At 33.4% G+C, this 27,702-nt stretch overlaps 1 protein-coding gene and 1 long non-coding RNA gene across 3 annotated transcripts; both read left to right on the top strand.

Moving 5' to 3' along the window:
- Nucleotides 1–1,588: 1,588 nt before the first annotated feature.
- LOC107947487 (uncharacterized) lies at nucleotides 1,589–4,807 on the top strand. The gene is made up of 5 exons (XR_001697138.2): nucleotides 1,589–2,357; nucleotides 3,234–3,274; nucleotides 3,381–3,468; nucleotides 3,619–3,705; nucleotides 4,492–4,807. It is a non-coding gene; the product is annotated as an uncharacterized lncRNA (long non-coding RNA).
- Nucleotides 4,808–25,103: 20,296 nt separating this feature from the next.
- LOC121224102 (glycine--tRNA ligase, chloroplastic/mitochondrial 2-like) lies at nucleotides 25,104–26,872 on the top strand. 2 transcript variants are annotated; one of them, XM_041106651.1, is made up of 4 exons: nucleotides 25,104–25,211; nucleotides 25,888–25,989; nucleotides 26,184–26,247; nucleotides 26,748–26,872. In XM_041106651.1, exons 1-4 carry the CDS (start codon nucleotides 25,164–25,166, stop codon nucleotides 26,777–26,779), a joined length of 246 nt encoding a protein of 81 aa, XP_040962585.1. In that variant the 5' UTR covers nucleotides 25,104–25,163; the 3' UTR covers nucleotides 26,780–26,872. The 2 variants fall into 2 exon arrangements, 1 of the variants encoding a protein (XP_040962585.1); XR_005921612.1 differs by lacking the exon at nucleotides 25,104–25,211 and adding an exon at nucleotides 25,220–25,544.
- Nucleotides 26,873–27,702: the final 830 nt, after the last annotated feature.

Raw genomic sequence — 27,702 nt, 5'->3', positions numbered from 1 at the left:
TAATCAATGAGTCAATGTGGAACTTGGAGTAAGTCTGGATAGTAACATCAACATCTTCCCTCCACATCATAGCCAAACCGTTGCTTTTCCCCTCAGAGCTAACAGCAAGGCAGCCTCCCATCCTGCACCTAGATTGAATACGAGAAAACTCGTTAGAATGGACTTTAGTTTCACAAAGAAAAAGAATATCGGAGACATTAGCAACCAGGAGTTGCTTCAACTCGCGAATTGTCGCCGGGTTCCCAACCCCGTGACAGTTCCAACAAAATATTTTCATTGCTCTTGGCGGGGCTGGTCACCAGCCGCCGCCTCTGAAGGTGAAAAAGAACCACCAAGCCTTCTTTTAACTTGTCTCGCTGGACTTTCGAACGTAATGTAGCCTTGTAAACTCTTTTGTCTCTTTCTTTTGCTTTTGGACTTTCCGTTCCCCTCCTTGATCTGTTTAAACTTTTTATTTTCCAAAGGAGAGGTAGATAGAGATTCCTCCTCGGGCATCCTTTCCTTTCCGTCCATACTTGGTTTCCAGCTTTTTTTACTTGATCTGGTCAAGCTTTCATCCTTGTTTTTGCTCGGTTTTGCTACCGAGTTAAACACTTCCACCCCATTTCTTCTCATCCCCTTATCCTGATTTTGGTTAACAGCAAGTGCCCTCATCCAGTTTCCAAATTGAAGTTTCGTATGTCTCATTCTGCCCTCCAGCACAATTTTCGTGCACCCTTTCAAGGAATGCCCTATGATCCCACACAAATGACAAAAATCTGGAAGCCTTTCATATTTCAGCAGACCTATTCTTTCAATGCCATCTCTATCCATAAATTTCACGATCCTTCTCAGTGGTTTTGACACATCGATTTTGACTTTCAATCTCATGAATTCTGTCCAACTCCCATATCTATCCTTCCAATCAATTGCCACCAACTCACCAATCGAATTTCCAACATCCAAAGCTGTTTGACGGTCCATAAGTTTAATAGGGATGTTGTAAATCCTCAACCAGAATGGTACCATTTGGAATTCATAGGATTCCATGTCATGTTCTTTCACGAAGGGGAGCATCGAAAATAAACACCTATCGAACAGCCATGGAGAGAGGTTTAAAATACAACTTCTATCCTCCTGACACCCGAACTTCACAATAATCACCTTATCTTTTAGGGCAACGAAGTCAACTTCCTCTTTTGTGAACCAAAGTGACTTAAAGGCCCTATACATCGCCTCCCTGTTCGGTAAATCAGTAGCCATAATTTTTCCCATCGCCCATGCCTCCCAGCTCTGAGCCCTATCCGCTTCTCCTGTATTAACAACCAGGGATGATTCTTCCTCTGAGAAATTTAATCTTCCTAATAGTTCATTAATTTCATCCATTAATACAGAAAGAAACAAGCCCAGTCTTTCCCTCCCAAAGACCTAGCACAAGGGATTCAAGAACAAGTAAAGAAAGCAAAACCACAACAAGAAACTTTTCATGCATGAAAACACCACCAACTCTACGTAAGAAAACCCTAAAGAAAGAAACCCTTGAGACCCTCAAGGGCCCACAACAAAGAAAACACAAGCGACCCACAAGAACAGAAAAAATAATAAAAAAGAAGCACAAGAATCAGCAACAGACAAGGAAAACAACGAAAGAGATGTAAAGCCAAGAAAACACCGCAAGGAAACCGGTTAATCTCCAGGAGAAAAGGAGAAGACCGATTCGGAGAAAGGGCGATAAAACACACCGCGAACCACCAGCGCCCAAACGCAACCACGACTTTACACCAGGAAGAATCAACGAAAACAAAGACATCAAAACAACTCCCTTAGAAACCTCTTAACCGCCATAATATTCAAAAGAATAAGGCAGACTCTCAAAGATGTAAGCTTCGTCCAGTTATTGCCAATAAAGTCCGGTCCATTCGTAATCATCGACGAGCACAGGAGAACTCTTGTTCTGTGGTACTAGCAAATTATTGATGTATCATTAATTGCCTGAGATATTATTCAACCACAAATTATTACAACATAAAATATTATCTTTTTAAACAAATTATTACATATTTCTTAAAACAATAGCGGCGTTTTTCTTATAAACACCGCGAATTTTTTTAATGCCCGTTTTTATTCTTCGATACCCAATAATGGCTGATATCATCTCCTTGATTCCCTTTTCTTTCTCAGTCTTTTCTTTGCTTGGCTAAAATATACAAACATTGTTGTTCTATTTTATACATCAAAATCCTATCAGTTCTACTCTACAGACATATTACCTTCCCCATCCACATTATTTGATTTCTCGAAACCCTAAACACCCACTGGGGTTTCATCTTCAGAAGGTATTTTTTCATGGAAGCCAGAAAATTACGATGCACCTAAGGGTTAGTTAATGCAGTTCTGAATTTTAACTTTCTCATTTTTTTCATCGTTTCTAGTTGTGTCAGTCTAATTTCACCCTTTGCTACATAGAAAGTTCCTTGGTTATGTATTTAATGTTATGTGCGCACCCTACTCCTATCTGATTGGATTTCACTTTTGGCTCTAGACTAGAGATTTGGATGATTAGAAATAGGGAAAAGGTGGGAAAATAGAGAAATAGAGGGAGTATAAACAAAGAACCGGGGGAGGTCAAGGAGAACAATAGTGGAAGGAAAAAAGTGCACTTGAGAGAGAAAATTTTGGGATAAATTGCCAAATCCATATGGCTCAAAGAAACAATAATTCCCAAAGCTTCTCAGAAGCTTACAACTTAATTTTATATGCCCTACATAAACCCGATATTATCGTGAAATTCCTAATATAACTGCAAATCTGGTAATAACCTTCAAAGGTGGTTCCAATTCAACTTATTAGGAGGCTAAGGGAAGTCACACTTAAATGGTTCTGTAGGTGTTGAAGTAAACATAATGGATAGAGTATGGAAGCTCATCATTTCTTGTAGAAATGGGCAGAATCATCATCATTTTGTTTGTAAATGAGGGTATATGTGGCAAGAGAATGTAGATGTGTTTAGTGTTGTACCGTGAAGGCTTATTTAAATGCACTTGTGGGCTTTGGCTGTAGAAAATTTCAAGTGTGGGAGGAAAGTAAACTGATTTTCTTTTTCGGATTCAGATATAGACACGAGGCCATAGATTTTCCACTTTCTTCCTCTGTGTTGAGGGATGATATGCTGCGTCTAGTTAGTCTCATTTTTAGATATGATACTACACGTTCATTTTTGTAAATGTCATTGTAATCTATGTTTTTTTTGCCAGTTGCTGAATGTTTTACCAGGGTTGCAGAAACAAAGTTTCCGGTACTAAATTGTGAACTCATTTTCCCAAAGTTCTACCATATTGCAAAATATTTGTAACATCGGTATGCTCTTTATTTATTCTGAAGTAATGTTTCTTGGGCTGCAGATTAAGGTAGAAGAGTTCTTCAATTTGTTTTTTTCGGATAATGCTGTTAATTTCATTGAATCTTTTCATAGAAGGTGTGGAGATAAAGGTAATCTACTCTGAACTTTCAAGAATTATGTAATCTCCAATTATGCCTTTTAATTTATGTTTATGTTAAATTTTTTTATTATATCAAGTCATAAAAGTGATCTTTTTTGTACATATGCCTTTATGCTTAATAAATTGTTATGTTTTACAGAATTTAAGTGCTCTTCATGGTGCCCTTATGACAAATTTGGACATGTCTGTGATGTGTCATTTCAACATCCAATAAAAATATGCTTTGGTATTAGTCTTTTTTTCTTCCTGGAGTTATTATTTTATGCTGAGATTAGCATGATTTCTTATACTTGTTGTAATTAATTAAAAAAATTTGAAATAAGAAGAAAAATCTTAATGCCACAAAAAGCTTATTTTTCTTTGTTCTTTTGATGGATTTAGTACTGGTTTAAGTATCGAGTGAGTTTAATGCTGCCTTGACTGTGTTCCTTTTGGTGTTAACTGTTTTTGTTTTGATCAAGGTGCAAAGTTTGGTAGCTGCCAGGAGGCCCAGAAATTTTGAATTTACAGAAACAGGCTATTGTATTTTATGGTGCCTTATATGCTATTATATAGTTGAAGGCACTGTTTATTTGTTATTTTTATTTCTCATTTAAGAGGATGCATCATTGGAATTAACCATTTTCTCTTGATACCTTTGGTAGTCCAAAACAACAAATGAAATTTAACATGTGTAGGTCTAAGTATATTATAAAACTAAAGCCATTCGTATGTCTATAGTTTTAGTTAATGGGAAATATTATTGAAGTTGCAGTTGTTGATGCACTGAACTACCAACATATTGTTGTTTTTGGTTCATATGCTAAAACCAAAGTTTTATCTTAGTAGTTTTCTACCCTTATATTTCACCAAGTAGTTTATTATTCCATGCCTTTAAACACAATGCTCAAACTAGGAATAGGCATTACCTTATAATTCTTTGAGCTGGCTACATTTTTTTTACTCCTTTAGATCTTCTATATTATTTTTATTCTTGTATATATTCTAACAGTACCACTTTTACTTTGGACAGTCGGTTATAGAGACACCACAAGAGATCAGTGATGTACCATATGGAAGATTATTTCCGTGGAGAGGTACAAGCTAGACCTGAGCTCCCTTGAAATGCGTTAACGTGTTAAGTGCTCTTCTGCTTTCCATCCCTAGTTTGCCACTATTAGGTATAAATTATCCTGCTATAAGATTATGGGTCAGAATTTTCAGAAACAGAGGAAAATTGTATTTTAGCCCTTCAAGCTGAGAACTAAATACAAAAGCATGATGTTGTCTCCACATTTTGTTGGTGTATGTTCATGCAATATATGTTGGAGACAAATTTGTCCATTGCATTTCAACGAGTTTACATTTTGAGCTGAAATGGAATTAAATTATTTGATCGCTATAATTTCTTAGGATTCAATAAATTTAAATAACATTAATTAATATATATTAATGTCTATTTATCTTATCATTTATTTATTATGTTTCTTTATTGAAACAGCTAATTGGATTCCTACAAAAGAAGTATTCGATAGGCTCATTTGAATTGTCTAATCAAATAACTCCATTTTAAGTGCTCTTCAATTGTATTTGTAAGTACCTTTTATTACTTACTTGTTTTAATTTAATACAACATTTTTTTGAAATAAATCCATGTTAGTAATTTGAATTAAGGCGTAATATCTTACATATCGAACACAAATAATATGAAAATGAATGATGCTCTGGTGATTTATATTATATAATTAATATAATGTTAGTGATTTGAATTAATAGTTTACAAAGTTCCTGTAAGAACGAGAACCTAAATTATTTTCAAATAAAAATCAGCTTTCTTTACCAAAAACAAATCAATACATAACCATATTTTTTAAAAAAAAAGTTTTAGTGATCTAGCTATTTGTTCAATTTAGGACTAGTTTTTTTAATTATTTAATTAAGGTTTTTGCTAACAGCTGACTTTAGAGACACGTCCATGTCTCAAGCCGTATAGGCATTCGAAATAGGGCACACAGTCATGTCCCAGCCCGTTTTAGTACCCGTGTAACTCTTTGACTTGGGTCACAAGTTCGTGTGCTAGGCCGTGTGAACATAAAAATTTGCATTAAATAGGTACAGAGGTCACACGGCCAAGCCACATGCCCATGTGCCAGGCCGTGTGATCAATTTTGAAATTTTAAAGATGCATGGGACACACGGCTAAAACACATGCCCATGTACTTGGCCATGTGTCACACATGGCTGAGACACACGGCCATATCTATGCCCGTGTTGACGAAATAAGGTCATTTCTAAGCCATATTTCTCACTCAATTGGTCTTCCACCTACAATAACACTTTAACACATTCACAAGCCAATCTAAGTCATTTAAACCAAGCCAAATCCAAGTCTTATGCATTATATAATACCTCAAATAACCAAGTATACAAACTTACTTACCTATTTGATCAAATATTCATATGCATAATCCATCCTCACTTCAACTTCAATCATTTTACCATACACATTAACTAGATAAAGATACACATATATACATCATAATATATCAATCACAAGCCATTTCAAATGGCTAATTACAACCAAACATGTATGTGCCAACATTGGCTAATTAGCATATACATGCCATTATAACCAAAAGTAATTTACTATTTATACTGAATTGGGCTGATGGATAGTGTGATGTAGCTCCGACCAACTTTCAACCTTTACGAGCTTCCAATACTATAAACAAGATAAATAAAATAGAGTAAGCATTTAAGCTTAGTAAGTTCGTACAACATTGAATTTAACTTACCAATTAATTCACATTTAAGGTAACTAATTTGGCCAATTGCCTAGCACATATCTTCATCAAGCATGTTAGTCATGTAATTCACATAAATAGCAAGAAATTCTATAATAATTCATCTCAAGTTTAGATTATCCCATGTCGGAACTTTGCCCATTGAATTTATTTGAAATATCGATGGATACATAGGTAGTACACTTGAAGTGTACAAAATTGTAACCTGTCAATTCTTATTCGGGAAGGCTCATACGAGCACATAATCGGGAAGCTCTCTTTCGAGGCATATAATAGGAAGCTCATGTGAGCTGTATAACGGGAAGCTTATCCGGGCTGTATAACGGGAAGCTCATAAGAGCCATATTTAGGAAGCTCATGCGAGCCAATAACGGGTAGCTCCGAAGAGCCATTAACGGGAGCTCTGGATAGCCATATATCGGGAAGTTCAAGTGAGCCATATCGGGAAGCTCTAGAGAGACATTAATCGGGAAGCTCACAAAGAGCCTTTAATCAGGAAGCTCACGAAGAACCATATATCGGGACGCTCATAAGAGCTGTGGTATGTCTACAACACATGCAGAATCACAACCAATCGGGATGCTCCGAAGAGCTATTAACGGGAAGCTCGCAAGAACCATATAACGGGAAGCTTGATAGGGCCAAATATCGGGATGCTCATGAGAGCTAACAACGGGACGCTCTTTCGAGTTATGGTGTGTCCGCAACATATACAGGACCACAACCAATTCGGGAACCCCGTATCTATCAAATCTCATTTATCCAAACGGGACTTATTATTTATCGGGTATTATCGATATGTAATCAATTTCATACGTATGACATTTATACAATTCATATATACAACATTCAATTCAAACATATAAATATACACAATTTAATTACACGAACTTACCTTGACAAGTGTTCGTGAATTGTAGTATACTAATCCGATACGTTTTCTTTTCTTCGATCCAATTTCGTATTTGGTCTATCCGGATATATATGAGTAAATTTAACTCAATGTAATACAATTCATACTCAATTCAATCCAATTCACATCTTAGGCAAAATTAGCATTTTGCCCCTATACTTTTGATTAATTATAGTTTTGTCCCTAGGCTCGAAAAATGAAATTCATGCAATTTAATCATTATTCCAAGCCTAGCCGATTTTTACATATAACATTAGCAGCCCATGTATTTCATAAATTTCAGAATTTTTTCTTGAATTTTACATCTTTTCAATTTAGTCTCTAAACCATAATTTCATCAAAATTTCCTTTACAAAAGTTGTTTATCTATCAGCAACTTTTCAATTTCTACCATAAAACTTCATAATTCATACATACTCATCCATGGAAAAACCCTAATACTTTGATAACTTTGCAAATTAATCCCCAAGATAGCTAGATTAAGCTATTACGATCTTTAAAATATGAAAATTATTAAAAACGGGACAATGAAACATACCTAATTGAGCCAAATAAGTTTGCTCAAAACCTAAATTCCATGGCTAGGGTTTCCATGTTTTTGTTTTAGGAAAGATGATAATATGATGATATTTTATGTTATTTTATTATTTATCATCTTTTCATCTTTTTCTTTCCAATTTAGTCATTTTCTTTATTTTATTCTCCATGGATGAATCATCATACTTATCTACTAACTCCTCTTAATGGTCTATTTGCCATATAAGGATCTCAAATTTTGAATTCCATAGCTATTTGATACTTATAGCTACTAGAACTCAATTTTTGTATTTTTATGCAATTTTGTCCTTCCTATTAAATTAAACATGTAATCGGTAAAATTTCTTTACAAATTTTTCAAACGATATTTCTATCATAATGCAGGTCATGAAAAAATATTAAAATAAATTTTCTTACGGACTCGGATTTATGGCCCTGAAACCACTGTTCTGATTTCACTGAAAACGGGCTGTTACATGTTAGCCCAACCCAATATTTTGGATCCAGCTCATAGCAATACACGCCTTCGGCGAATTAGGCTCAAGCTGAAGTTCAGAGGTTAAAAGATCAGATGGCTCAGATGCAAACGAGCACAGTTGAACAAATTGCTCAACTTAAAGCGGAGGTAGCATCAAGAGAAGAAGAAGCTAAAAGAAAATATGATGAACTCCAGCTACAACTTAAAGCGAAGGCAGCAGCGAGGGAAGCAGAGGCAGCAGCAAGGGCAGTAGAGGCAACAAGAAAATATGACGAACTCCAGCTACAGCTTCAAAATATGATGAAAATGTTTTAGCAGAATCAATCACAGAATCCGTCATCTTAGACTTCTTTTCTTATTGTGAGAATATCTTAACAATATAACTTTTGAATATATTTTGTTATTTCATTTATTAATTTAGATTATATACATATTTCTTTCGTGACAATATCATTTAGATTTGAAGTTTTTGGTTGGATTTGAAGTTACAGGAAAATATGTTGAAAATTCGGGTTCTATATGAAATAAAATGGGTTGGTAAAATCTGATAATGTTAGTGGCGTTTAACCACAAATGCCGCTATAGAATATGGTATTTAGCAGCGGCACTTTTACTACAAACGTTGCTAAAGAACATGATCTTTTGTGGCAATTCTAGCTACAAAAGCCACAACATGCTCAACTCTGTAACAGCCTAATTTTCAGCGGTGTCGGAAACAGTGATTTGAGATCACTAAATATGACCAATGAGTCTTAAAATTTAATAAAATAATAATTATGGGTCAAGTGTGAATTTAGAATAATTTTTAAATTAGTGAATTTTGTGATTTATTGAATTTTGTAATTTTAAAAAGAATTTAATAGGTAAATTGGGTCTAAAATGAGGTATCGAGACCTCGAGTTCATAAATCGAGCCATAAATATTTTTATAAATATTTATGGAGTGTCATTGAGTTAGTAGAAAAGTTTGGTTAGAAAAACTTAACGTTTGGATAGTTAAATAATTAAAAAGAACTAAATTGAAAATAGTGCAAAATTTGTTAAATTGTGATTAAATAGCTTAAGTGATAAATAAGGAGGGACTTAAGGCATAAATATGCCAATCAGGGATACTTGAGGCGGCATAAGAAAAGAAAAATCTGGAAAAGTGATGTAATAAGGGCAAAATTAGAAATTTTGTAAAAGTTAACAAATAAAAATCTTAATTAAAAAAGTTTCTAGGCAATTCTTCATATTTTTCAGCCAAAAACGCCATTGAAGAGTCCCTACAAGCTGTTTTTTCATATATTTGAACCATTTAAGTTTAATTCTTAATTATTTCTTGTAATTTTTGTGATTTTGATACTTTTACAATTAGGTCCAACTAATTATTTCATTAGTTATTGATTTCATGGCTGATTTTGAAAGTTACCATTGATTAGTGCTGGATTTTTATGATGAATGAACATGGAATTAAAGCTTTAATTTTATTATATGATGATTTTATTAAGTAATTTTGATAGAAATTGATTTTAGGGACCTAATTGTGAAAAAGTTTAGAATTAGGGTTTGGTGCTGCGGTTTTGAATATAAAAGGCAATATAGTAGTCTAAAATGGTTGGAAAAGGTGTTAATTGAGAAAAATTATATCAATTGAAGGGTTAATTGAGTATGGACCAAATTGTAAAAAATGTAAATTTTAGGGGTAAAATTGTAATTTCAAAAAATTGAAAGGCATAAATTGTGAAGTAAATTAGTATTGAATTAGATGCTAATGAATGGAAAAATTTATATTATAGATCGGGAATCCAAAAATAAACGCGAAAAAGAGAAAGTATCGAACTAGTTTCTGAACTTTCACAACTCCTGCAAATTGGCCCAGGTAAGTTCATATGGTTGAATTTTTATAATTAATTGTTAATGTGGGAATGATATAATGTATCAATTCGTATATTGTTGTTGAATTATGATTATGGTAAAAATGAGAATAAAATGAGATTGTTAGTTCAAATTAAGGGATACGCTGTTCAAATTAAGGGATACACGGGATTGATTACATACGTTCGGTAACCAGTGATAAATTGACGGATAAGTCCATGGTGGATCCATGGAAAAGTTTGAAACGTATGTATGGTATTTCAGTGAAGAAAACCATACTGAGTTGTGAAAAGTAAGTATGGTATTTCGGTAAAGAAAACCATACTGAGTTGTGAAAAGTAGGTATGGTATTTCGGTGAAGAAAACTATACTGAGTTGTGAAAAGTAGGTATGGTATTTCAGTGAAGAAAACCATACTGAGTTGTGAAAATTAGGTATGGTATTTCCGTGAAGAAAACCATACTGAGTTATAGCAATGTGAAATATTCAAGCAAATCGTGGCATCGGGCAAACGATGTAGTCAAATCCATAAGACGATTCCTAATTTGACAGGTATTTGCAAGTGCAATTGAAGCTAAATGTCGGAATATAAGTTGACATCTGATATTGAGCTCGATTGGATAGATTCACTGTTTGAGATTGTGGTTGGCAGGAAATATTGAATTTTTATTTGTTTATTAATATTGTTAGTGAAATTGTGGTAAGATTTTATTATGAGCCTATGAACTTACTAAGCTTTCTGTAAGCTTACTTGTGTGTGTTTATTGTTTCTTGTAGATTGATATATATATGTGTTCGGAGGATTGGGTCTACATCAACGATCACACTATCCAGATTTACTCCGATAGATTTTGTTAAACAACTTTTTGATTTATATGGCATGTATAGGGACTTGGTCATTTTATGTGTATCTTTGTGATATGGCTAAGAAGTAGCAAGTAAATATTTGATAATTATTAACTAATGAAATGGCTATATAAGAACGTGTTTTAGCATCGTGTATGCCTAAATGATAGTTTATATAAAGAAATTATAAAAAAAAGTAAAAATTTGCAATGGGACTGTTTTTGAACAGCAGCATTGATGTGACTTTGAAAAATAACCAAAAATGGTGGAAATTAAATTATAGAGTGAATAAGATATATAATTAAAGCTGAATGAGTTTATTTTCATACGAAAGAAATAGAGTAAGCAAATGAGTTGTATATTTTTAGATATTTGAATTTTAGTGAGACAGGATCAGAATAGCTTTTGAAATCCCCTGTTCTGAATTTAGAAAATCATTAAAAATTGTACAAAAAGAATTTGGAGTTATAGTTTATATTTTTAGATTCCTTAGTGAGTCTATTTTAAATAGAAACAAACGAGAATGTTATCCAAATTCTGTACATTGAGATAATTAATTTTTAGTGAAGAGGGGTCAGAACTGTCGAACAGTGAAACAGGGGAAACTTTAAAGAATAAACTGTACTAATTGGCCAAACCAAAAATTCTGAAAATTTTATGGTAAGAAGATATATGAGTCTAGTTTTAGGGAAAATTTACAGATCTAAATTTAAATTTTTGTAACTTGAGTTATAATTAAATTAGTGGTTATTGCGCAGGTGGATAGTTTTATTGTGAATAGTGAAATAAATTGTTTTAATTTGATTAAGTATTCGGAAAATTTTTAATGTTTCCTGTTTGGACTCGAACCATTTTTATTGCATGATTTAGGGTCTTAAGATTCCTTTTTAGGGACATATTGAATGAACATGAGTGAATTAATTTTAAAAGCAAATTTTTATGCTCCGAACTAGTAAGTTAAGTCTGGTAATGTCTCGTGCTCGACTCCAACAACGGTCTCGGGTAAGGGGTGTTACAGACTCTCTTGCGGCGTTTGGAAAAAAGTGCTTCTAAAGGTAATGTTCTTTAGCGGTGTCTATAATAAAAGCACCACTAAAGATCATATTCTATAATGGCGTTTTCCCACATAAATGCCACAAAATTTAGCGATGTTATCTATAGTGGCGTCTTTTGAGCGCTGCTATAGGGCAAAAAAATGCCGCTAAAAACTTGTTTTGCTATAGTGACAATTTTTATAATGCTATGTGTTAACATTAAAACTTACACGATGCTTGTTCTATAGAGATTTACTGAGAATTTTATGTAGCTTGGTGACTATAATATAGGTAATGAAGTAATTCAAGGACTGTAACAAACAAAACTAGGCATAAATATTGATGGGTGTTTAGTTGATAAAAAACAGCATTATCGATAATAATTTTATATTTTGAAATTAAATTTTTATTTTTGAACAAGTAAGATTAATTTATGTCAATAATATGATTGTTAAAAGGAGGTTGATTCTGTTAGGAAAAGTCTATAAAATATTGTTCGTTGAGAGATCTCTCAATGGGTCATTATTGTCTCAATTGAGGTTTTTTCTCCCAACTTAGTGAGCACCTTACCGAGTGCTTGGTAAAGGCAAAATACATGCGTTGTGTAATGACCCAAAACTCACGGGCATCGAAAAAGTGCAATATCAGGCCTCCGTCTTAGTAAACTGAGTCCGTAAATAATTATTAGGAGTAATTATGAGTCTAATAATGTGTCTAATTAATTTTTAATTAGATGAATTTAGTTTAATTAAGAGAAATTAGGAAAAATGACTAAATAGAATAAGGTGTAAATGTTGAATTATAGATTAAAAGAAAGTATAAAGGGCCAAGATGGTAATTAAGCCAATTCATAAATATGAGGGGGCATAAGTTGATTGAATTGAAGATATTACATTATATTTAATTAATAATTATTAAGGTTTATTATTAAATTATAAATTATAATAATTATTATATTATGAAATAAGTTAAATAAAGACAAATGTATGGTAATGGTTTAATACAAATGTATGGTAATGATTTAATACAAGTGTATGGTATAGATGATATTGTACATTTATGAATAAAATATATATGTACATTTGTAATATTATTATTTGTTGTTAAATAGATTTTTTATTAAATAAATAAGATAATTGACAAATGTATGGTACAAAATATAAACAAGTGTAATAATATAAATATGTACAAATGTAATTAAATAATAGGTTTACTTAACATTTAAGCATAAGATATTTTATATTAAATAAAATAAAGTAAATAAAAAGAAACTAAAGAAAGAAAAGAAAGAAAAGAAGTAAAAGAAACAAAAAGAGCAGCAGAAGCCATTCGAACAGGGGAAGAAAGAATAGGAAAGAAAAATAAAAGGGAAAACTAGGGATTTGAAGCTTGAAGTTTAATTGGTAAGTTAAATTAAATCTTTTTCTCTTAAATTTGATGTTTTAGAAGTTTTAAAACAAGGTTTTGATGGAATTAAGTTGATATTTTGTACGTTCATAGGTTTTCAAGTATAGTTTATGTTGAACAAAAAGATGAATTAGGAATTTAAATGAATGAAATTCAAGTTAGAATTGATAAAAGAATTAAATTGTGAAGTAAGCTATAAGTTTTATGTTTTAGGGACTAAAATTGAGAAAAAATCGAAATTAGGAAAATATGCTGGAAATTTAATAGTTAAATTTGAGTTTGGATGAAATTTGAATAGAAATAGAGTGTGAAGTGAATTAGAAAAGTAAGTAAACTTAGTTAGGATTAAATTGGGAATAAGGTGAGAATTGATTAGAAATCTAATTATTTATTATAATTAGTGCTGTAATTAATAATATAATTATTATTATTTTCGTAGCTAACAAAGAACCCGAGGCATCGGCATCGAAAAGAAAGGAGAAGGCTATCGAGGACTAAGACGGGATATTTACGGTTTGTATTACTATAATTCAAATTATTTATTATTTAATATTAAATTTAAATTATGTGTATGTTAAGCAAATAATAAGGTAAGTGACTTTAATGAATTGAATTTGGAAAATTGAATTGAATGAGAAAAGTATGTGTTGGTATTGAATTGTGTTTTGATTAGTGAATGGAAAAGTATAATTGATATTGAAAATGAATTCTTGAAATAAAACTGAAAATTGGATTGTGAAATTGAAATACCCTATTAACTAGTCGGGCTGAGCCAGATATAATTAGCATGCCATAGGATTTGGAAGAGTACGGCATTTATCGGCCTTACCGATCAGGCACTTTATGTGTCGTATTTCAGGCACCTCATGTGTCGTTTCAGGCACTTATGTGTTGTATACTGATCAGGTACTATGTACCGTTTTAGGCACAATGTGCCGTATTGGTGTGTTTGGGTTGGAATCCGTGTATCCGTCAAAGTCCAGATTGTTAATCTGGTGAATAACTGAAATGAGAAATTTATATGAATCTGATTGATCGTAATATTGAAAATATTGAAAGAAATGAGAAAAATGAATTATGGATTGAAATTGAATTTGGAAATGGAAAACATGAACTAAATGTTCATGTAGTAAATGCAATTAAAGTTAAGACATGTGATTAAAATTGATGCATAGTTAAAAGTGTATTGTAAATACCAGTATAGTTTAAGAATGAATTAATGTAAGAGAAAATCAATTGTTATATACTTGATATTTATATTTTATTATGGCTATTATAGTTTGAATTATAGTAATACCACTGAGTATACAATACTTAACGTACGGTTGTTTCCGTGCGCAGGTCAATAGAAGTTAAGAATCCCGGTCCAGCATCCAGAACGATCCCGACTCCAACATAAAATTTGGTGATGTTTTCTCCCTTAATTGAAAGTGGCATGTACTAGGAGTTGTATAGGTTATATAGATATGTTTGTAATGTTGGTTGTAAAAATGGTATACCATATTTTGATATTAGTTTAATAAAATGGTAAAGATTATATTATATAATTTGGCATTAAGTTAGAATGGAAAATGAATGAAGTTATTAGTTAATTTTGAATGATATTATGAATGTTTAGTTATTAATTTACTATGTTAATGAATTGGTCATGATTTAGGTATATTTGAGTTTAAATTGTTTTTTGTTGTGCCATTGGTTTTGGATTGGTTGTTATTTTGAAAATTGCAGGGAATGTTAGATGTTTATAAAAGGGATATATTGAGTTTTTTTTTAAATAAATAAAAATTTGGAGTACTTGAACAAGTCCCGTTCCATTTTTAATATGCGATTTAACCTCGAGGGTACTCTAAAAGGGATTTTATGATTTAATTTTTATATGTTTGTTATTTACTTATGAATTGCTCGTAAATTGACCGATATGTTCTGTAATGCCCCATAGCCCTGTTTCGGCGATGGTTTGGGGTTAGGGGGTGTTACAGTTATTGGTATCAGAGCTATTAGGTTTAGCCGATTCTCGGACTAAATTCGAGCTCAGAGACTGAGTTTAAATGTACATGCCATTGTCGAGTCAAAATTGAGTCGGGATTTGGATGCTGACCTATTTGTTTATTTTTGTTTATGGATTAAATATGTCAGATGAAAGAATAAACGATACTGATGAAGAAATGTACATTGGAGAAGAAGAATCTTACGGGTTAGATGAAACTGAATCAGTATTACCTAATATAAACCCGATAAGGAATCAACCTCCTAGAGTAGATAGAAGAAATGATAGAGATGATTCTGATATATTAAGAGTTATTGCCGATGTTTTACAAAGAGTAACGGGGACTGTTCCTGCTACGACTTCTGTACCAACTCAAAGCCAGGCCCCGATAAAAGAGTTAAGGAAATATGGTGCCACTGAATTTTTAGGTTTGAAAGGAGTTGATCCATCCACTGCAGAGAATTGGATGGAATCAACTAAACGAGTTCTGCAGCAATTGGAGTGTACCCCCCGAGAATGTTTGATCTGTGTTGTTTCTCTGTTACAAGGTGAAGCTTATCTATGGTGGGAATCTGTAATACGATATCTGCCTATAGAACAGGTGACATGAGGCTTATTCCAGAGAGAATTCCAGAAGAAATATGTTGGGGAATTGTATATCGAAGATAAAAGACAAGAATTTCTGATGTTAAAACAATGTGATTTATCAGTGGTAAATTACGAGCGAGAATTTTCTAGACTCAGCCTATATGCTTCCGAGTTCATAGCGACAGAGGCTAATAGTTGTAAAAGGTTTCTTCAGGGTTTGAGAGATGAGATCAAAGTACAGTTGGTGTCACACCGGATTACAGAATTTGTAGACTTGGTTGAGAGAGCAAAGATGGTGGAGCAGGTTTTGGGTTTGGATAAAAGGCCTGAGATAAGTAGATCGACTGGGAAACGAGCTGGCATTACTATTTCAAATTCTTTATCGAAAAGATCTCAAGAATCTAGAGGTGGTTGGATGTCAAGTTTTAGATCTGATCATGGGGACAGAAGTCGGGAAAAATAGATGACGATATCTACTAGTAATGTAAGAGGTCCACCTCGGGATGCAAAAATTCTAGAATGTGGACATTGTGGGAAGAAACATTTAGGTGAATGTTGGAAAGTGACTGTAGGCTACTTCCGTTACGGGTCGACAGAGCACTTTTTTAAAGATTGTCCGAAGAATAAAAATGTTACTCCAACCACATCACAGAGATTAGTATCTAATGCTCGAGGCAGAGGTTCGGGCAGAAGTGGTCCAGTATCCAGAGGTGGAGGTGTTCGTAGGAGCAGTGGCATAGTTATACAGCAGTCAGAGGCAAGAGCACCGGCCAGGGCTTACATGGTTCAGATAAGAGAAGAGGGCAATGCACATGATGTCGTGACATGTATATTTTTACTGCATTCTGAACCTGTTTATGCTTTAATTGATCCAGTGTCATCACATTCATATATTAATTTAAAACTGGTTGAGTCGGGAAAGTTAAAATCTGAAATGTCTAGAGTTTTAATAGTTTTAATAGAAATGTCTAGACATTTTAGATTTTAACTTTCCCGACTCAACCAGTTTTAAATTAATATATGAATTTGACGACCCTGGATCAATTAAAGCATAAACAGGTTTAGAATGCAGTAAAAATATACATGTCACGACATCATGTGCATTGCCCTCTTCTCTTGTCCGAACCATGTAAGCCCTGGCCGGTGCTCTTACCTCTGACTACTGTATAACTATTCCACTGCTCCTACGAACACCTCTACCTCTGGATACCGGACCACTTTTGCCCGAACCTCTGCCTCGAGCAGTAGATACTGATCTCTATGATGTGGTAGGAGTAACTTTTTTATTCTTCGAACAATCTTTAAGAAAGTGCACTGTCGACCCGCAACGGAAGTAGCCTCCAGTCACTTTCCAACATTCACCTAAATGTTTCTTTCCACAATATCCACATTCTGGAATTTTCGCATCCCTGGGTGGACCTCTTACACTACTAGTAGATATCGTCGTCTATTTTTTCCCGGCTTCTGTCCCCTTGATCAGATCTAAAACTTGACATCCAACCACCTCTAGATTCTTGAGATCTTTTCGATAAAGAATTTGAAATAGTAATACCAGCTCGTTTCCCAGTCGATCTAGCTATCTCAGGCTTTTTATCCAAACCCAAAACCTGCTCCACCATCTTTGCTCTCTCAACCAAGTCTACAAATTCTGTAATTCAGTGTGACACCAACTGTACTTTGATCTTATCTCTCAAACCCCGAAGAAACCTTTTACAACTATCAGCCTCTGTCTCTATGAACTCGGAAGCATATCGGCTGAGTCTAGAAAATTCCCGCTCGTAATCTACCACTGATAAATCACATTGTTTTAACATAAAAAATTCTTGCCTCTTATCTTCGTTATATAGTTCCCCCAACATATTTCTTCTAGAATTCTCTCTGGAATAATTCCCATGACACCTATTTTATAGGAAAATGTCGTATTACAGATTCCCACCATAGATAAGCTTCACCTTGTAATAGAGAAACAACACAGATCAAACATTCTTGGGGGTACACTCCAATTGCTGCAGAACTCGTTTAGTTGATTCCATCCAATTCTCTGCAGTGGATGGATCAACTCCTTTCAAACCCAAAAATTCAGTGGCACCATATTTCCTTAACTCTTTTATTAGGGCTCGTCTTTGAGTTGGTACAGAAGTCGTAGCAGGAACAGTCTCAACTACTCTTTGCAAAGCATCGGTAATAACTCTTAATATATCAGAATCATCTCTATCATTTCTTCTATCTACTCTAGGAGGTTGATTCCCTATCGGGTTTATATTAGGTGATACCGATTCAGTTTCATCTAACCCATAAGATTCTTCATCTCCAGTGTACATTTCTTCATCAGTATCGTTTATTCTTTCATCTGACATATTTAATCTATAAACAGAAATAAACAAATAGGTCAACATCCAAATCCCGACTGAATTTTGACTCGACAGTGGCATGTACATTTAAACTCAATCTCTGAGCTCGAATTTAGTCCGAGAATCGGCTAAACCTGATAGCTCTGATACCAACAACTGTAACACCCCCTAACCCCAAACCGTCGCCGAAACAGGGTTATGAGGCATTATAGAACATGTTGGTCAATTTACGAGCAATTCATAAGTAAATAACAAACATATAAAAATTAAATCATAAAATCCATTTTAGTGGACCCTCGAGGTTAAATCACATATTAAAAATGGAACGGGACTTGTTCAAGTACTCCAAATTTTTATTTATTTATAAAAAACTCAATATATCCCTTTTATAAACATCTAACATTCCCTGCAATTTTCAAATAACAACCAATCCAAAATCAATGGCACAACCAAAAACAATTTAAACTCAAATATACCTAAATCATGATCAATTCATTAACATAGTAAATTAATAACTAAACATTCATAATATCATTCAAAAATTAACTAATAACTTCATTCATTTTCCATTCTAACTTAATGCCAAATTATATAATATAATCTTTACCATTTTATTAAACTAATATCAAAATATGGTATACCATTTTTACAACCAACATTACAAACATATCTATATAACCTATACAACTCCTAGTACATGCCACTTTCAATTAAGGGAGAAAACATCACCAAATTTTATGTTGGAGTCGGGATCGTTCTGGATGCTGGACCGAGACTCTTGACTTCTACTAATCAGCGCACGGAAACAACCGTACGTTAAGTATTGTATACTCAGTGGTATTACTATAATTAAAACTATAATAGCCATAATAAAATATAAATATCAAGTATATAACAATTGATTTTCTCTTACATTAATTCATTCTTAAACTATACTGGTATTAACAATACACTTTTAACTATGCATCAATTTTAATCATATGTCTTAACTTTAATTACATTTACTACATGAACATTTAGTTCATGTTTTCCATTTCCAAATTCAATTTCAATCCATAATTCATTTTTCTCATTTCTTTCAATATTTTCAATATTACGATCAATCAGATTCATATAAATTTCTCATTTCAGTTATTCACCAGATTAACAATCTGGACTTTGACGGATACACGGATTCCAACCCAAACACACCAATACGACACATTGTGCCTAAAACGGTACATAGTACCTGATCAGTATACGACACATAAGTGCCTGAAACGACACATGAGGTGCCTGAAATACGACACATAAAGTGCCTGATCGGCAAGGCCAATAAATCCCGTACTCTTCCAAATCCTATGGCATCCTAATTATATCCGGCTCAGCCCGACTAGTTAATAGGGTATTTCAATTCCACAATCCAATTTTCAGTTTTATTTCAAGAATTCATTTTCAATATCAATTATACTTTTCCATTCACTAATCAAAACACAATTCAATACCAACACATACTTTTCTCATTCAATTTAATTTTCCAAATTCAATTCATTAAAGTCACTTACCTTATTATTTGTTTACCATACACATAATTTAAATTTAACATGAAATAATAAATAATTTGAATTATAGTAATACAAACCGTAAATATCTCGTCTTAGTCCTCGATAACTTTCTTCTTTCTTTTTGATGCCGATGCCGATGCCTCGGGTTCTTTGTTAGCTACGAAAATAATAATAATAATAATTATATTATTAATTACAACACTAATTATAATAAATAATTGGATTTCTAATCAATTCTCACCTTATTCCCAATTTAATCCTAACTAAGTTTACTTACTTTTCTAATTTACTTCACACTCTATTTCTATTCAAATTTCATTCAAACTCAAATTTAACTATGAAATTTAACTATGAAATTTCATTCAAACATTTGTATTTAATCATTACCATACATTTGTCTTTATTTAACTTATTTCATAATATAATAATTATTATAATTTATAATTTAATAAGAAACCTTAATAATTATTAATTAAATATCATGTAATATCTTCAATTCAACCAACTTACGCCGCCTCATATTTATGAATTGGCTTAATTTCCATTTTGGTCCTTTATACTTTCTTTTAATCTATAATTTAACTTTTATACCTTATTCTATTTAGTCATTTTTCCTAATTTCTCTTAATTAAACTAAATTCATCTAATTAAAACTTAATTAGACACATTACTAGACTAATAATTACTCTTAATAATTATTTACGGACTCGGTTTACTAAGACGGCATCCCGATATTGTACTTGTTCGATGCTCGTGAATTTTGGGTCATTACATGTTGCACATGATTAAACTGAAACCCATACCCTATAGCATATATAGCACTTTTGTGTGAGAATGCTACCACTTAAGTCATTAAACAAAGTGCTCCCACTCTATGAACCCGTCACCTCTTTAAGTACTTGTAGAGTCGAGAGACAAAACCCCACATTGGAGACAATATCAACCCACTTAAGGGTTTGCTAGCTCTTATCGAATCCAGTTACCCATCAACAATGATTAAGGATAATTAATTAAATAATGAAATCTTACGCCATGTTTAGTTAGACGGAATGGCCATTCCATTCTTGCTTTATTCCACGCGCTACAGTGAAGCAACTATTTGGTTCATTGAATTCTCTACACGTCGAATGACTGATTCCTACGGTATTACAAAAAATCATTAAATAGCCATTCGATAGAGGGAGTACTGAATGGCTATTCCAAGCTCTTTCCTAAATGGAATCTTTTTCTTCCTCCTAAAATAGCCTTGATATAAAATAAATATAAAAAAACACAACAAAACTCGAAATCATTCAACACAACAACAAAGTAAAATTGCAAAAATGAAGAGAGAAAGAAATAAACGAGAATGATCCTATAATTTGAGTCATTTGAGAATTGTTACAAAGAAAATTGCATGATGATTGCATTGTTTTGGGTATTTTTCTTCTTAGTGATAAAAAAAGCAAGGGTTTTTGAGTTTTGGTACTTGATTTGGGGCTTTTAACTTAGGAAAGGAGGAAAAGAGGGGATAAAGAATCACGTATTAGAAAATTGTGACTGTTGAAGCGGTGGAAGATGGCGTAATGTGGGTGGAAGCTTCAAAATAGTTTTGTAGATCTATAGTGTTATGGGTGGATTTAGAGAAAACTAACAAGAGAATCTAAAAGAGGGGGTTGATATAATCCAAATCTGATTTTTTTAGTAAGAAAGGGCGATGGTTGATAGCTACCAATGATGGTTGGTGCAGTGGTGAATGGTGGTTTCTGGAAAACATGATGAAGGTTCTTCTACAATAAAATGAGGAAGAGAAGGGGAAACATGAGAGAGAGGAGAGGTAAAATAATTTATTAACTTATACAAATTAAATAATTTATTAACTTATATATTTAAAAACTTTGAAGATATGTTTTTATTTTAAAAAATAATTCATAATAAACCAATAATAAATTAATAGTAATATTAATAAAATGTTATTTTAATTATTTATTTACATATAATATCTTAAATATCTTAAAATAATATTTTAATTCTAATAATATTTTATTTAATAAATTAAAACAATAAATTCAATTTGTAAATAAATTAATATTTGTAGCAAGGGTAAAATAATCTTTGTCAAATCTATTCTAAATCATGATTCTAATCAACCAAACAATGGAATAGCATTACAAATGTATTCCATTCAATCAACCAAACAATGTAATACTTATTACGTCTCTATTACATTCCTCTCGTATAACTATTACATTCATACTCTATTCCATTCTAGCGAACCAAACGTACTCTTACATTTTAACAAAATTAAAAAAACAAAGTAATGTAACATATTTGATAATTTGCTAAGTAATATCTAACTAGGGGTGAGTATTTGATCGAGTCGAGTCGTATCGAGTCAAAAAATTTCAAGTTAGTCGAGTTGACGAATCTTATTTTAGCAACCGAACTCAATTTGAATTTTTTTAATCGAATCGAATTGTAACATCCCAAAATTTCTAATTTCATTATTGTAAAAATATGACACAAATATCTGTCATCTTTAGTGGTTATGTGTTCTAGAAGTGTTTGGGAGGTCTTAAGTTTAAGCCTTTGCTTGGGCAAATTTTGGTATTTTGAATGAATTAGGCTTTACTCTTGTTCAATATGTTTTTATTTGATTGTTGGATAAATTACATTAGAATGAGTTTGCTAGTCTGGTGGTTAAATGGTGTGTTATTATGGTGGAGGTTTTGTGTTTGAATCCCTATGCAGGTAAGGGTATTATTTTTTTTGCTCAGATTTCGGGATAGAGTTGTGTAATAGGGGGATTCTAAGTAGTAGATGTGTAGTGCGAATTAGGGGAGAAGATTAAGGGATTTTGGGGGTTATCGAGATTTTATTTTATTTTTTTCCCATAACCGAATTTTGACTCTCTTTTCCAAAAAAAATATGTCGTCTATTCTTCTCCCTCTCCTCTTGCCGAAATTCTCTGAGTTTTTCCATCTTTCTCTTCTTTTTCTTCTTCTTGATTTTTCCCTAATCCATTTATTTTCCTTCGTTTCCGCACACGGTTAGTGCTCGCTTAGTTTCGGTAAGTGTTTCTCTTCGTTTCTGTCATGAATCTCTTAACGACTGAAGTGGTAATGTTTTTTCTCTGCAATTTGGGCGTAGGGGGAGGCTTGGATTGGTGAATCTAGTGTTCTCGTTTTAACAATAGTTAAACGGAGGGTTATCGTTGGTGGTAAGTTGGGTTTCAGTTCGTTCTTGGTTGTAAATTCACTTGTAAATTCGTTAAATTAATGTTGAGTGTCTTGATTATAGGGTTTGAAGTGCTCGGAGACTGTTTTAGCATCAAACAAAACCAGGTGTGTACCTGAAACGCAAAAAAAAAGGATTCAGTGAAAAGCCAAAATTGCTTGTTGTTTGGACAACAGCAGTAGGCTAACTTTGAAAAATCACCTTAAATTGTGGATATCGAATTAAAGGATGAATAAAATATGGAATTAAAACTTATTGAGTCTAGTTTCTCATAGAATAAATGGTGTAAGTAATGGAATTTTAAATCGTGAGGTATAATAAACTTTGTGAGACAAGGGCAGAATGAATTTGGGTTCCTCTATTCTCACTTTAGAAAATCATCAAAAATTGGAAAAAAATAATTAGGAGTTAAAATTTACATTTTTAAATTATTAATGAGCATATTTTCAATTGAAACAAATGGAAACATCATCCAAATTTTTTACTAAGAGATATTTAATTTTTAGCAAAGAAGGGACGAAGCTGTCAGGTAGCAGAATAGGGGCAAGTTCGAAGATTTTACTGCACTTATTGGCTGAACCAAAAATTTTGAAAATTTTATGGTATAAAGGTATTTGAGTCTAGTTTCAAATACTTCAAGTGAATCTTAATTTAGAATTCTGTAGCTCCAGATATAAATAATTTAGTAATAGTGACTCAAGTAGATAGCTTTGAAGGAACATATAAGTAAATAGTGAAAACATAAATGAATAATTAACTAGCACAGGTTACATTAAAATGGATCACGTGGCCAAGGCCAATTTGGGCCAAGTGGGCCACATGGGCGTGTGAGCCCATTTTTCTGAAAAGTTATGTAATGTTGCACAGGTCGCCCAAGTCGACTGTGGACCTACTGTAGGGTCGGTAAGATTTACTTAAACCCCTATATGTGTGATCTGTCTGTCTAATTTCTATACCGAGCATGACTTATGATATCTGAATGTATGTACTATTAATTGCATAATGGAATGACATATTTTGCATGTTGCATTGCATCGGGGTGGGTTGATGATATTTGGAGGAAGTGTCTGAAAGGCTATTAAGCTTGTTATCTGGCAGCTCTGCTGCAACCTTCTGATTATGTGTCGCATTTCGGTACAGCTTGGTCTGTAGGGATGAGTGGGTTGATTTAATCCTCACATGGTGCGTAGGGTTGGACAGAGATAGTGAATAGAGGTTGGTGGGTAGGATTCTGATTTACTGTATTTACATTCTGTATCTGATATGGGCCAAGGCCATAATGTATTTCTGAGACTGTATCTGAATGGGCTAAGGCCCAAACTGATTCTGTGATGGGCACAGTCCTCAAACTGTATCTAACTGAATTCTATTGATTATCTGTTGCATGTTTTCTGTGGGGATTACACACTGAGTTTGCGAAAACTCACCCTTTCTCTGTTTAATCTGTACAGGAAATCCCCAGACTTGACGGGTCAGTGTAGCGGAGGACTCCACGGTGGCCACACGTAAATTTTAGACTGTTTTCCATTACTGCCAATAATTTATTACTTATTTGGGGTTTTTGATATAGCTTCTGGATTATGGACTGGTTGGCTTTAAATTTGAGACTTTATACTGTTTTTTATGGATTTTTTTAAAACTGCAACTCCACAAAACACGATTTTTTTCTAAAAACTAAGCATGTTTGGTTGAGTGTATTGGCATAGCCAATACACCCCTAATTGGTGGGCCCCACTTAAGCCGCTTTTATTCCTTTGTTTGGTTCATGGTAATGATATTACGGGTGTAATACATTCCTGACTTAATCGGTGAAATCCACCGATTCGTAATACATCCCCAAAGCTCAGTTTAGGTGCTGCTTCCTTTACCCTCCCTGTTTTACCCTCCCGATTGGCTTCCCCATTTCGTCTCCTTTTCCTTCCTTCTGCCTTCTGCCGATTTGCTCCGTCTGTCTCTCAACCTTTTCTTTTCTTTTCTTTTTCTTTACAACCAGTCAATGTCAGCTCGTCCATCGACCGCTTCGACAAAGAACAGAAGTGGAACAGTGAATTTTGTTTTTTAATTTCATTTTCCCCTTCTTAATTAGATTTCAAATTAAAACCTCGAAAACTTTAAGGATTTGATTTCAAATTCGAGATCATTCAATGGCTGCCCCTTTTCTTTCTACTCCTTTTCAACCCTACGTTTATCAGGTAATATTTCCTTTTTTTTGCAAAACTCTTTTTACTCTTGTATCGGTTTTCTGTTTGTTTCATGATAAATTTGAGGTAAAGTTGAGGAGACTCAACCTTGTTTCTTTACAACTGGCTTGCATTTCAATGGAATTTAGGTTATGTTATGCCATTTCATCTGTTATGTTTAACTCGCATCGTTGAGAAATAATGATCTGTTATGTTATGCCATTTGATCTGTTATGCCAAAAACCCCTGCTTGCACCCAGGCGATGTGCGTGTATTAAGGGCTATCAATGTGCCTGATTTGCACCTTATGGTCGATTGTGTTGTTTTTCCATAGAAAGGAACCAGGTACGTAAAGGGCATACTCTACGTTTTCTTGCTACTCTGAGAAAGTGTTTGTTCTTCATTATACTTTGCAAAAGTTGATATCATGATGTATAACAAGTACTCTTGAATAATATCATGATGTATAACAAGGCATCCCATGTGGACATACCTAAAGTGTATTATAGGGATGCATTTGTCAGAATTGTTAAATGTTATTGTGATGCATTTCAGATTGCTAATATAATAATTTTTATTGTTATGTCTTTTATTTATTTAGTGGAAGTTCCTCTATGAGCATGTACACCAGGTAGATGCTTAAATTCTTTTATATGTTGGATAACCAAGCCTTGTTTTGTTGTTTCAGATATCTGTTGAAAGTCTTTGTCCAAAGCAAGCAGAGAACGAGCTTGAGGTTCGGGGACCTCCCGCTTTGAAAGCCTTTGACCCTAAGGAAAATCCTACAAAGGTTTTGGTCGCCTCTTATTATGCTTTGCTATATATTTTTCTGCTGAGAAGAAGGAAGTATGATGTTTTGTCTGGTGATTTTGGTTGTTGGGCTGTATAACTTCAGTAGTGAAGATTCTGGCAGTTCCCTTAGAGTTTTGCATTTTTTCTTTTTATTTTGGTTTCTACCTATATGAAATTTGTTGTTTACTGCAGGCTGCTGAGGGTTTTTGCCGCAGATATGCTGTTCCACTAGATTCTTTGTTCAGAAAGGCAGACGGTGAGTCAATTTTGATTCCTGCATAAGGCTTGAGTCTCAGTATTCTGTGCTTCATCTATTTTCTTAATAAAATTACTTAATATGACGCGCTACAACTTACAATCATGATAAAAACATCAAATAGGAAGGAAAACAACAGGCATTGCGTATTTCTTCATTCATGTCATGTTGTAAAAGAAGTGATTCTTTTTTTTTGGTCAAACGCAAAAATGCATCTTACGTTCTCACTGGTATAAATTTCTCAAATTCAGAGCAATGAATTTCTCAAATTGCATCTTACGTTAGAAGCCAAATTTTTTCAGTAACATACTTGTTCTGGTTCTTTTGCCCTGGTCTTTTTTTTTCTCAACCCGTTCTGGGTATTATGAAAAATATACAGTGAATAGAGCAGTCCCATAGTAGCAGTGTTTGCTTCTACGGGTGTACCAGAATTTCTCTTATTTCTGGAATGCATCTTATGTCTCTTTAGGTACTTATATTGTCTGTTCAATTATATGCAGTCTCGTTTCGACATCTTAAAAATACATTCTAGAAGAATGAATTTGATGAGAGGGATTGATCTAAAGAAGATTGCTGAGAAGATGAACGGTGCTTCTGGTGCAGAGCTTAAGGTATGTTTTCAGATAATAAGATGTGCCTCTGGATATGCAGACATCTTGCTTCCATTCAGAATATGGTTGGCAAGCTGTGAATAGCATCTTTTCTTCTAGTTTCCTATCTCCTTCCCTTACCCCAACTCCCAAACCGCATAGAGAGATGATTTATTTGAGGATTTATTAGTACATAAGTTGGATAGTCAGACTCAAGGCCTTGGGCTTGTGATTCTTAACTGGTTTGTGTTTGTGATAATTTGTGAAAAACTCTATTCCGTTTTTTTGCAGGCTATGTGCACGGAATCAGGAATGTTTGCTTTGAGGGAAAGGAGAGTCCACGTAACACAAGAAGATTTCGAGATGGCGGTGGCGAAAGTAATGAAGAAGGAGAGCGAGAAAAACATGTCCTTACGGAAGCTATGGAAGTGATTATGTTTTATTATTTAGTGTGCTTTCGCGGTTTTGGGGTAAATTCAAACATGGAAACCCGATTTAATATATGAACAATGTATAGAATATTATATTATTTGCCTGGCTAGTACTACACATGTCTACTTTTCTAGACAAGCTAAGAGGACATTTTATGAAATCATATTTGCTAAGTTTTGGATTCATGAGAGTGTCATTGGCAAAACTAAAACTGCTTCTAAAATAGTTACTTTATGAACAGGTGACAATAAATAATTGTCTTGCTGTTACTATATTAATCAAGAGAAATTATTTACCTTTCGGGTAGATTATGTACTTTATAACAGTCCTTGCCCTTACATTAGTGGAACAAATTATTATAGGATATCTTTGGTACAGCTCCATGCAATATCTTGCATCAAACAATATATTAGTGTAACTATTGTTCTGTCAT

The sequence above is a fragment of the Gossypium hirsutum genome, chromosome D12 (assembly GCF_007990345.1).
Source record: "Gossypium hirsutum isolate 1008001.06 chromosome D12, Gossypium_hirsutum_v2.1, whole genome shotgun sequence".
In the NCBI taxonomy this organism is placed as follows: Eukaryota; Viridiplantae; Streptophyta; class Magnoliopsida; order Malvales; family Malvaceae; genus Gossypium; species Gossypium hirsutum.
The sequence above is the reverse complement of the archived record's forward strand: the minus strand, read 5'-3'. Positions and strand labels throughout refer to the sequence as shown.